This window comes from Myripristis murdjan, chromosome 21 (genome assembly GCF_902150065.1).
Source record: "Myripristis murdjan chromosome 21, fMyrMur1.1, whole genome shotgun sequence".
NCBI lineage: Eukaryota > Metazoa > Chordata > Actinopteri > Holocentriformes > Holocentridae > Myripristis > Myripristis murdjan.
In genome coordinates, this window is record NC_044000.1 from 31,654,643 (window position 1) to 31,674,247 (window position 19,605).

General features: G+C 42.8%; 1 protein-coding gene across 2 annotated transcripts in view; it reads left to right on the forward strand.

Annotated features, from left to right (window-relative positions):
• Nucleotides 1–19,605, forward strand: part of erbb4b (erb-b2 receptor tyrosine kinase 4b) — a 516,511-nt gene that overhangs the window by 418,397 nt on the left and 78,509 nt on the right. Inside the window, exons 17-20 of one of the 2 annotated variants that reach the window (XM_030080353.1) lie at nucleotides 217–349; nucleotides 4,012–4,134; nucleotides 8,117–8,215; nucleotides 17,309–17,494. In XM_030080353.1, the coding sequence (XP_029936213.1) occupies nucleotides 217–349; nucleotides 4,012–4,134; nucleotides 8,117–8,215; nucleotides 17,309–17,494 (541 nt within the window). The remainder of the gene's footprint in view (nucleotides 1–216; nucleotides 350–4,011; nucleotides 4,135–8,116; nucleotides 8,216–17,308; nucleotides 17,495–19,605) is intronic. The other variant, XM_030080354.1, reaches the window with a different exon arrangement.

The window sequence follows — 19,605 nt, forward strand, 5'->3', positions numbered from 1 at the left end:
TTTTCCTTAATGCTTGCCGTCATTTGAGATGTGATTTTAGCGTGCGGGATGTGAGACAGCGACGCTCACTCCTCTCCTCCTCTTCCTCCCTGTTCACTGCGTTTACTCTCCTTCCTCCTATTCGACCTTTCCGTCCCTTTTCTCCCCACCTTCTGTCGTTGACGTCCTCCGGTCCTGCTGTTTCTCAACGTCCTCATCATCCTTCCTCCCCTGCAGGACCCCCCTCATCGCGGCGGGCGTGATCGGCGGTCTGTTCGTGGTGGTGATCGTGGTGCTGAGCGTGGCGGTGTCCGTCCGCAGGAAGAGCATCAAGAAGAAGAGAGCCCTTCGCCGCTTCCTGGAGACGGAGGTGAGCAACTCCAGAGGCCAGAAAATAAACGGTGGACGGAGAAAAATAAAAAGGCCAAATCTGTTTTGTTTTTTTGTTTTTTTTTCAAAATAAATACGACCTCATATTGCGTCAATCACATTTCCACACCAAGACTTTTCAATAAAGTGTGTATGTGTTTGTGTGAGTAGCTAGGCCAGCCAGTGATAGTAGGACATACACACACACAAAGAGAAAGAAGAAGAAAAGCAGAAACCCTCATGGCTCTGGATGACGGTGATGTGGAGGTGGACGAAAGTGTCAGAGAGTCAGAGGCTCAGGTGTTCACTTTGCCACACTATATAGAAAAGGACACTTCAGCCGGGAGAAGGTGAGGCACTGTGGCATTAAAAGAAAAGAGAGAGGCGAAGAGCACTCGGCGCTAAAAGCAAGGGAAGTAGGCCATTTAAAACCCCTATTTCCATACAGTCTTGTTTCACTGCTTTCTCCCTCTTCAGAGCACAAAAGTGTCAGTGAAGAGTCTGATGCTTCGCAGGTCAGTAATGAAGAGACGGCGCCCTCGTGGCTCATATTACCGCTTCCTCACATGTGCTCTTACTCAGAAGCGGCCTTGCCCCCTTGTTTTATTTCAACAGAGCGCCGACTGCTCAGACACCAAAAAAATGCAACCTAATGTGCACATAGTAAAGAAAAATCTCTTCTCGCGCTGCCTATTGAACTCACACGGAGCACACGAGGCGGAAAAGCGCAGAGAAAGCCGGTTCTGCTGTAATATCATGCCACGCAAAGGGTACTGAAGAGTCACTGAAATCAACATGATCAAAAGAAAGTCAATTTACTCATCTGTCGGTGTGCGAGCGATTCATTTTTGGTCAAACGTTTTTTTATGGCTGGCAGTTCTTAGAGGTGATCATCACTCATTTGCACCCTCAAAAAAAAAAAAAAAACACTAAATGTATTTTTTGAAAAGGGGAAAGTCACATGTCTTTGCATTGCGTGTGCAAAAAATGGTTGCAAACACCGCTTACTAACAAGTTGGTTTTTATTTAGCATAGCTCCTATAGACTTCCATTAAAAATCTGCACCACAGTTTGGACTCCCTGCCCTGTGTGTGTAGTTCACTGACCCACAGCATAAAAAAAAAAACTAGAAAATAAGGTTGTTTTGACACCTATAGTCTGTGGTTTCATATGGAGGAAAATTCAAACAAACCAAAATGTACCAACAGAAGCTTTGGAGGCTGTCAGCACATCGATCAGGTCGCAAGGGGGGGAAAGGAAATGTTTTCGTCCACCATGTTTTTCTCCTGTCCTTTCTTATTTTATCGTACAAACACATTCAGCCACACACGGACATGGAGAGCCATCAGCAGCCTTGGCATTTTTTCATTATTGATTAGTGATCGTTTTGGCCATACACTAAGCTTTCCTTGTTCCCATGTCGTTCCCGTGTTGCCAACTTGTAGCTGCTAACGCCACCAAGTTTCTTCTTACTGTTATTTATATTTATTTACAAGCCAAAGGAGCTGCTTCAACATACACAGCGCTCCCTGCAGCTGGATGGATCCCAGTCACGTCACGCTCACACCACAAAAGAAGAGCTGCATTTGTAATCAGGCCGAGAGACATCAGTCTGGTTATTATGGTCCACACCAGAGTAAAATATCCTGCCTCACAGCTGCTCAAACGAGCCACACCAACGGGGTAAATGCAACGAGGAAGCTCAACAGTTAAAATCACATTCCTTCCTGTAAACACAGCTAAAGAATCCGGTGTCAGCCATGAAGTTGTCGCAGCTGAAACCCTTATTTGTCATGCATCCTCTGCAAATAACAATACCTCAAGCCCACTGGTGAGTGTGGTCTGGTGTTTTCAGCACCACGGTGTCAGATGGGATGATGAACAGCTCCGACACTGGAGCAGCTACAGACTCCACATCTTCAGCACCACTTCTACTGGACAGCTCCACACACACACACACACACACTGCACAGGACTGTACGTCTCCAGTGTGTGTATGTGTGTGTGTGTGTGTGTGTGTGTGTGCGTGTGTGTGTGTGTGTGTGGCCCTTGCCCTCCTTGCCTCCCTGCCACCCTGCAGAAGCTGATTTACTATTCCATTTAAATGAAGAACAGCTATTGTTTTTTAATCAGACGGCCGCCATGAGCCGGAGGGACAGAGCCTGCCGACCAGAGCAGGGCTGATTTACTCTCTCTCTCTCTCTCTCTCTCTCTCTCTCTCTCTCTCTCTCTCTCTCTCTCTCTAATCTTTAGCTCTTTTTCTAATTCTCCCCATATTGCTCCCTCTCTCATGCCTCCGCTGCCTCTGACTAATTCAGCTGCTTGTTTCTCCGTTGCCTTCTTCATGTTGTTGTTTCTGCCACAATTCCTCTCCCGCTCTATGTCTCCCTCCCTTCCTCCTTCCTCCCTCCCCTCAAATAATCTCTCTCTCATTGCCTCTCTCTCTCTCTCTTTCTCTCTCTCATCCATTCGTTCCTCCACTTGAGCAGTAATGAGACAACGAAAGCATCGACTCCTCTTCAAACTCCGCAATTACCACCCCTCCCCACCCTCTCGCCTCTTCTCTCCCTCTCTCTCTCTCTCTCTCTCTCTCTCTCTCTCTCTCTCTCTCTCTTCATCCACCCATTTCGCTCTCCCTCTGCTTTCACTTCACATATTAAATCGCTCACTTCTGAGTTTGGAAAGTTAAAAGCATTGCCAGCGAGTTCTGTGACATGAAAGATTGACTTGAAAGATTGAAGGAGCGAGGATTGGATTCGTTTCTCAGGCGAAAAGGATAAATGTCACGGCAACCCTGTAAGCAATTGGTATTTACCAGGTAAATACACGTTTGTTACCAAGTAATTTCAGCTTCAAGTAAACAGGTACAGTAAATAGTTAGAAAGAGTCAAATTACTTGAAAAATAAAAATTACTCATCAGCTCAAGTTTCACGGCATAAAGCCCTGGAAATTAGGATATGCTATGTTTCTCATTGATAAACTTAATGCAATCCTTTCCTATAAATTACAGTAGTAACTGACCCTCCCTGCACCCTTGAAAAGTTTTATCCAACTCACCTGGACTGTATCGACTCAATCGGTTAAAAGTACGATGTAGTTCTCCCCTTGAACTCTGATTTCCCCTTAAACCGCTTAAGTAAAGTTAGAAATGACTTTGTTCTCCACGTTGTAGGACAACGGCACATTCATCGTCTGTATCTGCTGGTGGCAACACTCCACTGAAGCCACATCACCCTTATACTGAGTGAAATATAAAATAGAAAACAAGACGTGGAGAAAATATCTGCATGTCCTGTGCAGCCTTTTTGACACATTTCCCTGTAATTCAGCAGGACGTGTTTGGGATCTCTGGAAACATTCGGATCTCCGCTAGAATTTAAAATAAAGCTCTGTGGGTTTGAGCAAAGCTCGGCCGCATAGCTTGCATTTGTAATGATGAACCCAGCGACGGCTCCGGCAGAGCTGAGGGTTTAGATACTTTAAGCAATTCAGCTGTCTCTATATATTTTTTTCGTCTGAGTTACATGTTTTGACTTACTGCTAGAGAAGGGTTTGCCTTACAGGAAGGCATATAAGGGACACTGTACTTTGCACTGTCATACAACAATATGAGTTTATGCTACAGGCCTGAACGTCCTGCATGTTCCTGGCTGTGTTTTTAGCTGGTGGAGCCCCTGACACCCAGCGGGACGGCACCCAACCAGGCCCAGCTCCGCATCCTCAAAGAGACCGAGCTCAAAAGAGTCAAGATCCTCGGCTCTGGGGCCTTCGGGACTGTTTACAAGGTAAACACACACACACACACACAAACACAAACACACACACACATACGCACGCGTGCTGTCATTCACTCACACTCACATTAGGATTTGGCTGATGTAAGTTTTTGAAGTTCTAAAACTGATATTTTGCATTGAGGCCCTTCATAGATTATTTTATTGTGCCAATATTTCATCATATCCTTTTAACTTTGATTTTACCAAATTGTCATGCCAGAAATCATTAATTATTTCCCCCAGAATTTAATTACCGTCAATGTGGAAATGTGTTCATGAAACAGCAATTACAGCATGGGACACTAAACCAAATGCATACTCATATTAGTGCCATTTCATGTTAAGGGCTTCCCATAGACGACCAGTGGAGTGTTGATAAATAAAAAATGGGATAGGCGGCGTCAGATCCATCATATCAAACGATACCGCCACGACCCATATCTGATTTTCAGAAATGAAAGGCCAGCTGATGGGAAGTTGTTTGCGATATGTTGTTGTTGCTGCTGAAGTGCGTCTGTACGCGTTAAGTCGATATAATCCTAACTTTTAGAGGCCGAGGGAGGGAAAGAAGACGGGAAAGACAGATTGCAGGATCATTAATGGCAGGAAATGAGATGGGAGGCTGTGAGGAGGGAGGGCTGGGGGTGGGGCGGCAGGAATAAGGAGAATAAGTAATAGCCAGACATCGAGATCCCCGAGGTTAGAGGGGAAAAAAACAGCCAGCTGAGGTCACCGGCGGTGTGATGAGGAGGAGAGAGGCGCAGGAGGACCGAGGTGGAGCTCCAGAGAGCGGGCTCTGCGGCTGAAATCAACATCCTCAACGAGCGACCTCGGCCCGGCTCCTCTCCGTGTGGAGAAGCGGCGTCTTGACACCGTGATCTTGTTCTTTCAGTCGCCATAGCCAGAGATCACAGCCAGACGGGGGTCAGAGAGAAAATCAGTCGATAAATTCAGAGGGTTGTTTGTGGTTTAGCTCTCACTTGAGCTCAATGAAACGTCCACATTTCTGCAGCCGATGCACCCGACTAGCGGTAGGTCACCCGGTCCTTTTTTACCCTCAATCAATGAAGACGCCCACAGGAAGGTGCTCACTGGACGGGACAAGACACCTCAAGGCCAGTTTATACTTCAACACCAAATGATGCATTCGACCCACAGAGGAGAGATCAGACTTGTCAGCTCATAGCTACTTGAGAGAGATCACATATTCTTTCACATCACTGCAAAACTCTCATGACTACAAGCAAGACATTTTTCCAAGTGTCATGGACTGAAGAACATAATCAAAAGGAATAATAACAAAACGAATGCAAAAGTAAATGTATAGTACCTTTACCTCAGGCACAGACATTTAACATTTCTAAACATAAAGCATCGATAAGCATTTAACATAAACTGCTAGTTTAGCTAGATACAGAAAATATTGCAGAAAACAGATCAGGACATTCTGCAGACATTTTTGAGAGAAGCCTATATCTGAAATTATGATATAATGGGCAATAAAACAAACAGTGCATTTCATTTTGACCTTGGAGAGGCATGTTGAAATGTTTGATGTCATGATGTCATGTGGCATCAGAGGGAAAAATCACGCAGAGGTAGAAAATACAGTTTCCAAGTTGTGAATATTACTAAGAGGAGGACATTTTTTCTATGTAAGTGGGCACCTTATATTAATGATTATAACATTATAACCTTAATAATACAGTGTGAATGCACTGACCCTGGCACCATAGTTGCAATAATAAAAATAGAACTAAATCAACACATTCTCCACAATGTCAGCTGAACATTATACATTTTGTTAAAAGGTATAATTTATTGCATTAGATTGAACTGGATGAAATAAAATAGTGTGTGAATAGTGTGAATCCACCTTTAATCCAGCAGATAAGGTGGAGGTGCTCACCTGTGCTGACCGTGTGTCCGATTGTTAGTGCACAGCATCTAGGATTTATTTATTTGGGACTTGGTTTTCAAGACACGTTTGACTAAAATTGCAACTTTTATGAACAGCCCAAGAATAAACATGTCATTTTCACAAGTTATGGCATGTCAGAATTGAATCAACAGCGTCAAGATAGTCTCCTAAAAATTATGTTGAAAAATAAACTGCATTTCAAAGTTGAAGTGTGTTTTGTTGTGGATTATGTTTCTGACGTAATCTGACTAGTCTAAGCGAAATATCTTATGTATCAGGCGGCATTTTAGCCAGTTCCCTTACCATTTTAACCAGTTCCCTTACCATTTTAACCAGTTTCCTTACCATTTTAGCCAGTTCCCTTACCATTTTAGCCAGTTCCCTTACCATTTTAACCAGTTTCCTTACCGTTTTAGCCAGTTTCCTTACCGTTTTAACCAGTTTCCTTTTTGGCCAGTTACCTTACCGTTTTAACCAGTTTCCTTACCGTTTTAACCAGTTTCCTTTCCGTTTTAACCAGTTTCCTTACCGTTTTAACCAGTTTCCTTTCCGTTTTAGCCAGTTTCCTTACCGTTTAGCCAGTTTCCTTACCGTTTTAACCAGTTTCCTTTCCGTTTTAACCAGTTTCCTTACCGTTTTAGCCAGTTTCCTTACCGTTTTAACCAGTTTGCTTTCCGTTTTAACCAGTTACCTTACCGTTTTAACCAGTTTCCTTACCGTTTTAACCAGTTTCCTTTCCGTTTTAACCAGTTTCCTTTCCGTTTTAACCAGTTACCTTACCGTTTTAGCCAGTTTCCTTACCGTTTTAACCAGTTTCCTTTTTGGCCAGTTTCCTTACCGTTTTAACCAGTTTCCTTTTTGGCCAGTTTCCTTACCGTTTTAACCAGTTTCCTTTCCGTTTTAACCAGTTACCTTACCGTTTTAACCAGTTTCCTTTCCGTTTTAACCAGTTTCCTTTCCGTTTTAACCAGTTACCTTACCGTTTTAGCCAGTTCCCTTACCATTTTAACCAGTTCCCTTACCATTTTAACCAGTTTCCTTACCGTTTTAGCCAGTTTCCTTTTTGGCCAGTTACCTTACCGTTTTAACCAGTTTCCTTTCCGTTTTAACCAGTTACCTTACTGTTTTAGCCAGTTTCCTTACCATTTTAACCAGTTCCCTTACCATTTTAGCCAGTTTTCTTACCATTAGCCACCAAAACTACTTGGTTAAGGTTAGAGAAATGTGATATTTAGCCATAAACCTCACACCCACCACCCTCCTCTCCTCCGAAGTGATTACAAATGTGATACATTACAAGCAGACGTAAACCTCTACAAAATACGTTCCCTGCGAAACCTGCATATCTGAAAATGAAATAAAGAATGTAATTTTTAGGAAACAGGGGTTGGTGTCTGATGTGTTACAAGCCCTAAAAACAACTTTTTAGCAGCTGTGAAATGCATGTAAGGCTTGTAGTATGTGGAGGTGTCACTCGCCTGTCAGTCTAATCAGTTTGAGTGATGAAATGAATCGAGTCCGATGAATTATAATCAAATCCAGCTAGAATGACACTTTATCAACAAGAGGAAGCACAGCGAAATTACCAATCAGGGCTTTAAAGGGGAATGTGTTTTAAATCGCTCTCCGTGGCAACATCTAGTCACATCACGGCAGAGGAAAGGAAGGAAAACATTTGAGTTCTTCTCAGAAAGTGGAAAAAAATGGAACTTTATTCCTCTTCTCTATCAGCTGCAAACAGCTTCACATGTCAAACCAATCCCATCCGAAAAGAAACTTTTCAAAAAGATGACTACCCACCTTTCTGTTCTGAAGGGCAAAACATGTTTTTTAAATCAATTTTCATTAAAAAAAAAAAAAAAAAAAACCTTTTAGGTAATACCATGTCTGTGATGTTTTGAAGTAGAACAAGTAGAAAAAAAAAAAAAAAAAAGGTCTCCACCGGACATTTTAAATTGAGTTTCTGCCTCTGCAAACCTATTACAACTACGAGGAGTGACTTTGCATATATGACTCATCACCTGTGTGTGTGTCTGTGTGTGTGTGTGTGTGTGTGTGTGTGTGTCTCAGGGTATTTGGGTCCCAGAGGGCGAGACGGTGAAGATTCCTGTAGCGATTAAGATCCTGAACGAGGCAACTGGACCCAAAGCCAACGTGGAGTTCATGGATGTGAGTATTTGCACAGCTTGCCCACACAGAAACACACGAAAAAAAAAAAAAAAAAAAGAGTATTCCTCCTTTTCTTCCTGTCATTTTAGCCATACCTGTAGGAACTTGACTGGCTGCAATTTTTCCTGCAATACTAATTCAGACTTTTCAGAAGTTTGGAGAAAAAACAAGCAAGTTCTGTAATCCTTTTTTTTTTGTCAAATAAATGTGTTTTAAACTGTGTGTGTCTACCTGAGCTGGTAACCACCAGGTCCTGAAAGGTGGAGGCATGCAGAAACACCTTAAAGTGAAATTCTCCCTAATGGTGACTGGGCTGGCTGCAGAAAAAATTAAAAAAATAAAAGAGAGAGAGTTTGAATGTATGGAAGTCAATGGGGGGAAATACTCCTCTATTGATTTATAACCTTGATAAACGTGAGCTCTCATGAGGTTATGGGGTCAATAGCAAGCTTCAGGTCTTCTCACATGTTCCTTGAAATTATAGTCTCATCTAGAGTTAAAAAAAAAAAATATATATATATATATATATATTAAGTTGCAGTGCATTTTAGGTCACTTTCTGGAGATTTTTTGTGCCGTCCGGTCTGCATTAAATAACGGAGGCCTCTGTCAGGAGCTGGTGGTTTTTGTTAAGACTCATTTCTTCCCTTCTCTTTTTAGTAAGCTTACATTTTCAGTTAGCATATTAGCTGGCCAAATGTGCATTTCCTACAAACTCTCCAGCTCCTGAAATTACAAGATGATGATGAGCGTCAGGTTTGACTCTGAGCTTCATTCAAAGGCGGCTCAGAAACCAGTGTCATAACAACACGTCACAACAGCTATGCTAAGTTGTGTTATAAAGTCTGTGGTCCAAGTTGATGTTGTAGTTTGTCCTTGTGCAGTGTTTAGACTGGCGGGACACGGTGGACCTCGCGAGGAGAGCGACAGGCTCAGAAACAGACGCTGAAGACTGAAACCACGTCGCATTGATTTGAAACCAAAGTAGAGCTTACAAATCGTCTCTGCTGGTGAAATGAGGCTATTGAGAAATAAGCTGAGTCCTATAGACACCAGAATAGAAACCAGAGGAGGCCCCAAAGACCCCTACACACACACACACACACACACACACACACACACACACACACACACACACACACACACCATGCCACAGGCTTCCAGCACAGTGCACAAGGCCCCATTTATAAAACATTCAGCGCTCAGCGCATTTCAAAAGGAAAAATGAATGTAAAAAATCAAATTATCTCCCTATGATGATGCAATGGAGATGAAATAACCCCCATCAACATACACACACACACACACGCACACACACACACACACACGGAGAACGACCCAATTGCACTCATATTTTGCACTGGGTTTGACAGTCCTAAGAGGAAGAGTTTGGGAGTGTTAGCATTTCTATTTTTACCAGGCAGCCTTTGATGAATAACCTATATGTCTGTCTATCTGTGATTTTGTGCTTTACGTGCTTCGCGGGCTTGTTTGACTATCAGACTACCACGGATTAAGAATTAGAGCAGGAATGAGGGAGTGGGGTGGAGGGAGACAAAACTGGGGAAATGCTGAGACAAGTTGAGAGAGGGATAAAAACAAATAAGTCCAAATGAGTTAAATCAAACTTTTTAGAGCTTTTTTTCAAATAACGCAGCACAAATGCATGATACCTGTAGCAGAAGAATTACAATGCATCCCCCTTTCTCTCCACTCCTGGCATGTGTCACCTCCTTTTCAGTCCACAACAGAGGAGATTTTCATTCATTCTTCTTTGCAGTTTCATTGTTCAGACCAGTGCAGCATCTCCATTTAAGGCTTTATTTAGTGGAGAACAGTGATTATATCTATCTGCCGGTCAACAGTAGTGCAGAAAGCGTGCATTCATGAGAAAAGCATTAAATAAGGAATAATGCACAAGCTCCCATTATTGCAAAATAGTCCCAACAGGCTAACCTGGACTCCAACACAAAGCCAAAGGGTCCTGTATCATGCCGCTTACTATTGTATTGTTGTTTTATTGTTTTATCCTCGTTATTGCACAGATAATTATGAAAGAAAGCAACAATTAGCAGGGTATCCGCAGGGTTTCAAGTATTAAAAGGTGATAAATCAATTTTGGGAAAATTAAGACCCTTAAAAAGTATTAAAAAGTCTTATCACGGCTTTATAAAGTCTTAAATTTTGAAAGTATTTTTTCTGAATTAGCTGTCCAAGAGTTTGATTCTCAAAAACATCGTAAAAGTGTGTGAATTTATTCATTTTTATTAAAAAACAAAGATGAACAGGTACATAAAAAACTAGGCTATTGTGGGTGGGTTCGTAAATTGTCTCTGAGAGCGCCAGAGCGAGCGGGCGGGTGGAAATTCAGAAGCATAAAGTACGCTCTGGCGCTCCCAGTGCATATTAGGAACGCACCGAGATATTACATGAATCCATGCGTTCAACTTAACTAGGGCCGAATCACGGACGGAATCGCGGAATTAGCCAAATAAAAAGGAATCTATTTTTAATGCGGAATTTGACATAATTTGAATGAAATGCTGTTTTGTGTGGAATATGAACGTATGTCTGGGGAGAATTACATGGAGGGAAGCAAATCTGGGAGGCACAACCCCTCCAGTGGTTTCACCTGCACCTGCATGACCAAGAAAAAACATTACAACACCTGCACCGGCACCGTACGAGTCCAAAAGGCAGAGAAACTTTCCAGGCTACAGCAGCGCACTGACATAGATTGTGAAACAAAGCGAAGAGTCGCCACTCCGCTGTATTTTCACTGGCTAACAGCAGCACACTGGCTTAGCTTGTCTATTCAGAGAAGAGGTATCACTTTGGCTTATTTTTCAATCTATGTTATCACAGGCATACTACTGCTCATTGTAGTTGAATTGTTAGGTCTGTTTGATAATTAATTTCCATTTTTAAAACAAATAATAATTTAGCATCTACTCCTTCAAGATAATTTAGTATGTTCTACAAGTCATAAACATACACTAACACTACATACCGAGTGTTTGAGCAACATATCTCCTCTGTGCTACAAAAGATCCTGGTAAAAAGTACTCCGTTGTGCGGTGAGGTATTAAAAAATATTGAAAGGGTCTTGAAAAAGTCATAAAAAGGTATTAAAATTAACTTCAAGATTCCTGCATATACCCTGATTAGACTCGAAATAATATTTTTTATGAGCTTTCACGTTACAGTCTGCGACACCGTGACAAAGAGATCCGCCGAACAGCCAGGTGCTCGTTTTGTCACGACGGAAATTTCAATAAAGTTCCTCAAACAAACTCCTCTGCCGGCGCGGGGACATCCGCCAACACTATAGCTGTCGCCCCGGCAACGGGAGCCACCTTGGAAATTTGCCGTGAACCAGAGGCCCCCGCCGGTTCCACCCGCTCAGTTTCTCCGCTTATATGAGACATGATGAAAGTGAGGGTCCACTGCAGCGGTCAGTCACTCATAACCTTATTCATTATTCTGAAATATCACCAATAAAATTCCACAAAAAAAAAAGGTGAGCATGCGGCCGTCATAGCTCCCTCTCCAAAATATAATAAATAAATAAAACAGCACAACTCAAAACTGTGTCAGCTGCACTCGCTCACATTTCTCTCATCTGATTTGTTTTTCCGTTGACTATTTATATTGATATTGATGCTGATATTTACACTTAAGCACAACCCAGAGCCAGTTAAAGCGAGGTCGTCCGTCACTGTGGGCGGGTGAGCTCACACATATTTTATGTTGCATGGCACCTCGTCCACGCTCGCCTCCATCTTTACTCTCCGTTTGTTTGCACACTTGACTCGGTGATCTAGTGTACGCCCACCAAGGCAGGACCACACACACACACACACACTCACTATGGCAACACTTGGACGCACACACACACATATCAGCTTTTCGCGACTCCCCTCTCCGTGCTCACACTGGCCCGGGCAGTCTGGGGATTCAAACCTGCGGCTTTCCGGCAATAAGCCGCCACTGACTGTTTTCAAAATGTCACCAAGGACTGATTGACTTTGAGTTTCTGTGTGTGTGTGTGTGTGAATGTCTCTCTCTCTCTCTCTCTCTCTCTCTCTCTCTCTGTCTTGCTGTCTGTCTCTCGCCCTGCCTGCCTCCCTGGCGGTGCGAATGCTCCGAGGGAGGAAGCGCCTTCATTTAAACAGCAATCAAAACACAGCGGCACGTGGAGCGAGGCGGCCATGTTTGGCCGAGCGGCAAAATGCCACCACTGCCTCCCCGCTGCCAGCGCCTAGCATGGGGACAAATACTCATTAAGGACCCTGTCAATGTCCTGCTACAGCGTCATGTGATTGTATGCATGTGCGTGTGTGTGTGAGAGTGTGTAGTAGTGTGTGTGTGTGTGTGTGTGTGTGTGTGGAGCGATAATAGTGGCTGCAGGCAGGCAGGCAGGGCACAATGAGTTATTCCCTTTGAAAGCCACAAAACTGCTTTGGGCTTTTCTTTATTGGAGCAATATAAACCCTCGTGCTCCGTCCTTGGAAATTACATTTAATAACACTGCTTCCTTTGTTTATGGAAATGATAATTCACCACCCTCTTTTTTTTTTGTTTTCTTTTTAGCATTTGGGCTGAAAAGATACTCAGGCCCACATCGAGTCTGTTTTCTTACACAAGTGAATTATTCCGAGATAATCCCGCTCTTGCCCTTTTTTTCACGATCGCGCTGACGAGAATAAGGCAGGAAAAAAAAAAAAAAAAACGCCACTTCAGGCCGATCTGCGTTCAAAACGGGTGAAATTATCGTGTATTTTTAAGACTCAAGTTTTAAGAATAACAGCGTTCAGGACTAAATACCGGATTAGATGGCTTGCTAAGGCAGACGCACGCACACACACACACACACACACACACACAGACAAACACACTTGACAGTTAATGGCCATATGATCTGTATTTGACAGGATCATGTTTGCGTCTACTGTACTCGTAAGGATTCAGATTAATTACATTCGAGCGGAAATGAATTAGACTCAATTAGATGCTTGGCAATGTATACAAAGCTGCGTGCTGTATAATCAAGATTTATGCATGTTTGCTGTTTGCTCTGAGCTTTTACTGCAGATCTGCAGCTTGTTGGACAGAATCAGATCGGCTCGTATCCGTCGCTGGCAAACCGATAAGGCCGAGTCATTGTGTTGTATGAAAATATGGACCTATACAGCGGCTCTCAGCGGGTTTTTTCCTTGATTTTAGTTTAATAAATGTACTCACAGGGCACATAAAGAACCATCTAACCAGATGAAGTTGGAAAAAAAACAAAAAAAACAAGCAGTTTCACAGCGTCCAGGAGAGAAAGATGGGTTATCGGAGTGGAGATATTTCAGGACACCGCGGCGCCGTGATGGATGAACCCTGAAGTCATCCAGATTTAGTGGAGAGAGCCGGCGTCCGCGCAGGCAAACAGCAGGCAGACGGAAAAAAGGCCTTCTCGCTCTCAGACTCGGGTCTGATTTAACGTCGCCCTGATCTACCGGCATCGCCGTACATCTCCGGCTGATGAGCAGGGATTGGATTATGCAAGCGCTGTGATCCATCGGCCACATAAATCCCAGACTGTTTTATGTCTCTATCTCTCTAGCAACATTGAGACAGGCTCTACACACTGATCAGCCTGTCTCTCTCGGCCATACACACACACATAAACACACACCTCTATCTTGCGTATGATCGCTGCACACCATTCGGGGGAATGGAGGAGATGGCTTATCTTGTGATGGATTTTCATATAAGCCATAACTCATTATAGCCAAACACGCATACACATAGGCACAAGTGTGTATGCGTGAGAGTGTGTGCACGCGAATGCATACATAAAAACCTGTTTTTGTCTCCATTATTTGAATAATAAATGAAATATAACCGAGCGATACGGCGGCAGCAAGGCAGACTAGTGTAATGTGCTGCAGAATAATAGTGTGTGTTGCTGCAGACAGGTAGTGAGCTCACAAACAGCTGTTTGTGTGTTACACACACTTTTGTGCATGTGCAGGTATTATATAACATGCAAAATAATTCAGACCAAAGATAGCACATTAGATTGCTGGAAAGGCACAGAGCCTCTGCGATAACGTAGGGAAGGAATGCAGCTACTTTCTCTCAGACAGATTGATGGGATTTACACAAATCTCACTTTTGTGTATCAAGAACATTTTCTTGTATGCCGGTAAATCTGTCACTTTGGATGTGAGGGTCTGGGAGAATAAAATTCGACCGTGTCTCTGACTTTTGCAGAACCCAGACGCTTTCTTAAAGGGAGAATTCACCCTTAAAACAGAATTAGGAGCCTTATGATCTTTAACAGTTCTGTCTAGACCGGCTCGCTCTCGCCGTTTGAACCTCGACGTCGTCAAGATACAAACGCTGGAGCTGATCCGCCGTCAGTGACAGGAAGACACAGTATCAGTGAGACATGCACAGGGTGGTTATCTGTGTGTGTGTGCATGCTTTGTTGTTGTTGTTGTTCAGAAAAGCCAGTAAAAACACATCCTAGTGAAGTTTATTTCTCAGTTAAAAAATCAACAAATCAGTTTCCATGAGTAAAGATTACTTGTCTTCACTTGGTTGCTCACGTCATCATGCTTTGGTCAATGCATTTAATTTATTTAATTTTAATTTGGTTAGAATTACCTGCATAAAGAAATATTCTTGGCTCGGCATGTCTGATTTCCATATTAAACAAATCACCGTTGCATAAGGACGTGCTGCTTTTTTCACTTTCGGCTTTTACGGCTTGGGCACAAACTCAGATTTCTACAGTGTAATTGATACATTTAATATACTGTAAAAGGTAATGGCACACAGCACTGCAATTACTATTCAGATTCTCATTTTTCCCCCCTTTTTTTTAGACCATTATACTGCTGCTAACGCTCAGTTAAAGCAGATAGGTCTATGTGTGGGCAGAAATCTGCAAGTAGACAGAGACATTCTTTTAATTGATTTATTCATTGCAGCAAGGATACACTAAAAAAAAAAAAAAAAAAAAAAAAAAAAGGAAAAAGTGGTTGTAGGCTTGCATGTTGTGAGATCCAATTGGCATCATTACATGCTATTACCTTACCGAGACCTGGTCACAGAATAATGATACTTGAGGTAAATGGATGACAAAAAAAAAAAAAAAAAAAAAAAAAAATACTTTTCACATGTTTTTGTTAAAAGCAAGATAATAAGTTAGCAAGTTAATAAGTCAGTCATAATAAGTTAACATCAGAATTGAGGCCAAACCATTAGTTGGATGCTTTCGTTGAATTCATATCATTCATAAGCGATCGAATATCCTCAATGAAAGCAAAGCAGAAATAGCTGTTAAATACTTTTAAGTGCAGGTATCATTCATAAAAAAAAAATGATAAAAGACCTCACCCAGCAGGATACAATAATCACAGTTGCATATAAACAGCTTCAGCCAAATAACACCTTAATAAAGCCAATATCTCAGTCATTCTCTACAGTTAAACGTAGCCAGGTTCCTCCCCTTGTTGGTTTCTGGTTTTGGAAGAGAACTGCAAAATTGTAGACACACACACACACACACACACATCCAACTCCAGGGTTGAGTTGACATCAAAGGACGAAAGCGGAATAACGTGCACAGTGTCGCTCACACGGTAAAAAGTGAGTCTGATCAGGACTTGAAACGTTGTTCTTTTAATCTCTTGCTTATTAAAAGGCACCATGTGAGCAGCGGCGTGCAGCATCTGTGTGTTCACTCCTCGGAGGAGAAAACCGTGCAAGTTCACAAATGTAGACCGAAGCGTCCGGGATCACAGGACGCAGCTGAGTTTGGCTTTAAATATTGGCTGCAGCATCAATTAAAGCACAGTGTGGACATAGAGCAGCATTTTGAATAACCTCAGTGCACACTGATCCACCACTGATCGCTTTTTGGTGTAAACCAGGAGCCAGGTCCAGCCCTCAGGATGTTTTTTGCAAAATTTTTTCACTTTTATGTCCAGTTAGCCCACGCCTTGGGCCATCACAAGCTGATAATGAACACCCTCGACTTGGGGATGGGTTTTTTTTTTGGATATGTTACTGGTGAAAAGTAGTAATTTCAAATATTCAGCTAATACAGTGGCATAAATAGTCAAACAAGTATGAATTTTGACAGGGAGTCTCCTGAAACAAAGCGGAAGGTAGGAAAATTTGATTTTAAATTATTTGAAAAATATATTTAATTTGTATAAAAGCTCATCCACAACATCCCCATGTTGTACAGTTTTGAAGAAAACCCAGGACAAGAGAATGGCAGTTTAGCGTTTTATTTAATCTGAAGGCCGAGGGCCAAGGAGCTCAAAGTTTGAGACGAATACAGAGTTTTATACTGTTGAATATTCACAGATATGATAATACAAGTTGAACACAGTGCTGGTGGTCAAAGGTCAGTGAGCAAAACAGTAACTGTAGCACAGGAATTTCAGAGAAAGTACACTCCTTGAATTTGAGAATCAAATCTATTATTATTATTATTATTATTATTATTATTATTATAATTATATAAGTATTCAATTCAATTCAAATCAAATCCTTTATTTAACCAGATAAGCATCATTGAGATTTAAAACCTCTTTTACTATAGACTATACATTAGACTATTCTATTACTATATAACTATTCAAGGTTAGGGGTCAGTGTTATATTAGAGATAGGGACACAAAAAACATACTTTGTGGTAAGGTAAACTACAACAATTAATAGGCCAAGGTAGCTCAAATGTTAATAAGCCTATTTGTTATGGCTGCCAGCAGAATCTATGGACTGATTTTAATGATGTTTTGGAGGCTTAGAACATCATTTCAAGATTAATATTGTGTGTCAAATTATTGTTTGCTTTCATAAGTAGCTGTGTAAAAAGTGGGATAATGCACAGCCAGCCAGTCATCATCACAAAATAAAGACCACGGCAGAGTGATACGGCAGTGATACGTCCTGATAACCCGGTCACGAACTATTTTCTGTCTCTGTGCATTATCTCTGAGCTACAGCCCCGAGCTGCTGGACGGCTTTTCATGAGGCGGTTTTCTCCCCCCACATGCCTGAGTGTGTGTCTGTCTCATCCAGGAGGCCCTCATCATGGCCAGCATGGAGCACCCCCACCTGGTCCGCCTGCTGGGCGTCTGCCTGAGCCCCACCATCCAGCTGGTCACCCAGCTCATGCCCCACGGCTGCCTGCTCGACTACGTCCACGAGCACAAGGACAACATCGGATCGCAGCTTCTGCTCAACTGGTGTGTCCAGATCGCAAAGGTGAGCGTGGCCAGACTTCACTGCTGGTACAACGAATCACAGAGGAAATGCTCTTGTTTGGTTATTTGGTTTGTTTTATTGGTCAGTTTGCTCAGTGGATGATTCTTTGACTGGCTGATTGGTTGACTGTTGAGTAGCTGACTATTTTGGTTGGATGATTGACTGCCTGGCTGTATGGTTGATTGGCTGACTGTTTGGTTGGCTGGTTTGTTTGTAAGTTGGCTGGCTGGTCAGGTAGTTTGTTATTGTTTGGTTATTTGGTTGTTTGGCTGACTGTTTGGTTAGCTGTTTGGATAGCTGGTTTGTTTGTTTGTTTGCTTGTTTGTTGGCTGGTTAAGTAGTTGGGTTATTGTTTGGTTGATTGGCTGACTGTTTGGTTGGCTGGTTTGTTTGTAAGTTGGCTGGCTGGTCAGGTAGTTTGTTATTGTTTGGTTATTTGGTTGTTTGGCTGACTGTTTGGTTAGCTGTTTGGATAGCTGGTTTGTTTGTTTGTTTGCTTGTTTGTTGGCTGGTTAAGTAGTTGGGTTATTGTTTGGTTGATTGGCTGACTGTTTGGTTGGCTGGCTTGTTTGTAAGTTGGCTGGCTGGTCAGGTAGTTTGTTATTGTTTGGTTATTTGGTTGTTTGGCTGACTGTTTGGTTAGCTGTTTGGATAGCTGGTTTGTTTGTTTGTTTGCTTGTTTGTTGGCTGGTTAAGTAGTTGGGTTATTGTTTGGTTGATTGGCTGGCTGTCTGGCTACGTTGGTTAGCTGACCAGTCAGTTAGTTGGTTGTTTGGTTGATGGCTGGTTTGTTTGTTTGTTTGTTTGTTTGTTTGTCTGTTTGTTGTGCTGGTTGGCTGGTGGGTAGGTAGCTGGGTTATTGCTTGGTTGAATGACTGGCTGGCTGGCTGGTTGTTTGGTTGACAAGCAATTAGCTGACTCTTTGGTTGACTGGTTTGTTTGATTAGTTGGTTGGTTGACTGTTAGTTAGCTGGCTTGTTAGATTGTTTGTTTGTTTTGTTGGTTAGCTGGCTAGCTGTCTGGGTGGTTAAGTAGTTTGGTTATTATTTGGTTGACTGATTGACTGGCTGACTGGATGATTAGTTGATTGCTTGGCTGGCTGCATCGCTGGTTGGTTGACTGACTGTTTGGATGGCTGGTTGGTTGATTGTGTGTCTGATTTGGTGAACAGCTGTTGACCTGTTGGCTGTTGACTAGCGCCTTTGTCAGTTGACTGGCTGGTTGGTTGACTGTTAGTTAGCTGGTTTGTTTATTCGTTTGTTTGTTTTGTTGGTTAGCTGGCTGGCTGGCTGATTAGGTGGCTGGGTGTTTGGTTGTTTGGGCTGGCTGCATCACTGGTTGGTTGACTGACTGGTGAGCAGGATGATTGGTTGACTGTTTGGCTGGCTGCATCACTGTTTGGTTGACTGACTGTTTGGATGGCTGGTTGGTTGATTGTGTGTCTGATTTGGTGAACAGCTGTTGACCTGTTGGCTGTTGACTAGAGCCTTTGTCAGTTGACTGGCTGTTTGGTTGACTGGTTTGTTTAACTGGTTGGTTGGTTGGTTGGTTGACTGTTAGTTTGCTGGTTTGTTTGTTTATTTGTTTTTTTGGTTAGCTGACTGGCTGGCTGGTTTGGTGGCTGGGTGTTTGGTGGTTTGGGCTGGCTGCATCACTGGTTGGTTGACTGACTGCTGAGCTGGATGATTGGTTGACTGTTTGGCTGGCTGCATCACTGTTTGGTTGACTGACTGGATGGCTTGTTGGTAGGTTGACTGCTTGGCTGGCTGTAGCGCTGGTTGGTTGACTGTTTGGATGGCTTGTTGGTTGGTTGACTGCTTGGCTGGCTGCAGCGCTGGTTGGTTGACTGTTTGGATGGCTGGTTGGTTGGTTGACTGTTTGGCTGGCTGCATCACTGGTTGACTGACTGGATGGCTTGTTGGTTGGTTGACGGCTTGGCTGGCTGCAGCGCTGGTTGGTTGACTGTTTGTATGGTTGGCTGGTTGATTGTGTGTCTGATCTGGTGAACAGCTGTTGACCGGTTGGCTGTTGACTCGCAGCTCAGTCAGCTGACTGGCTGTTTGGCTGACTGGTTCTGGTAGACATCATGATGGTGTCTCTGCTCTCTCAGT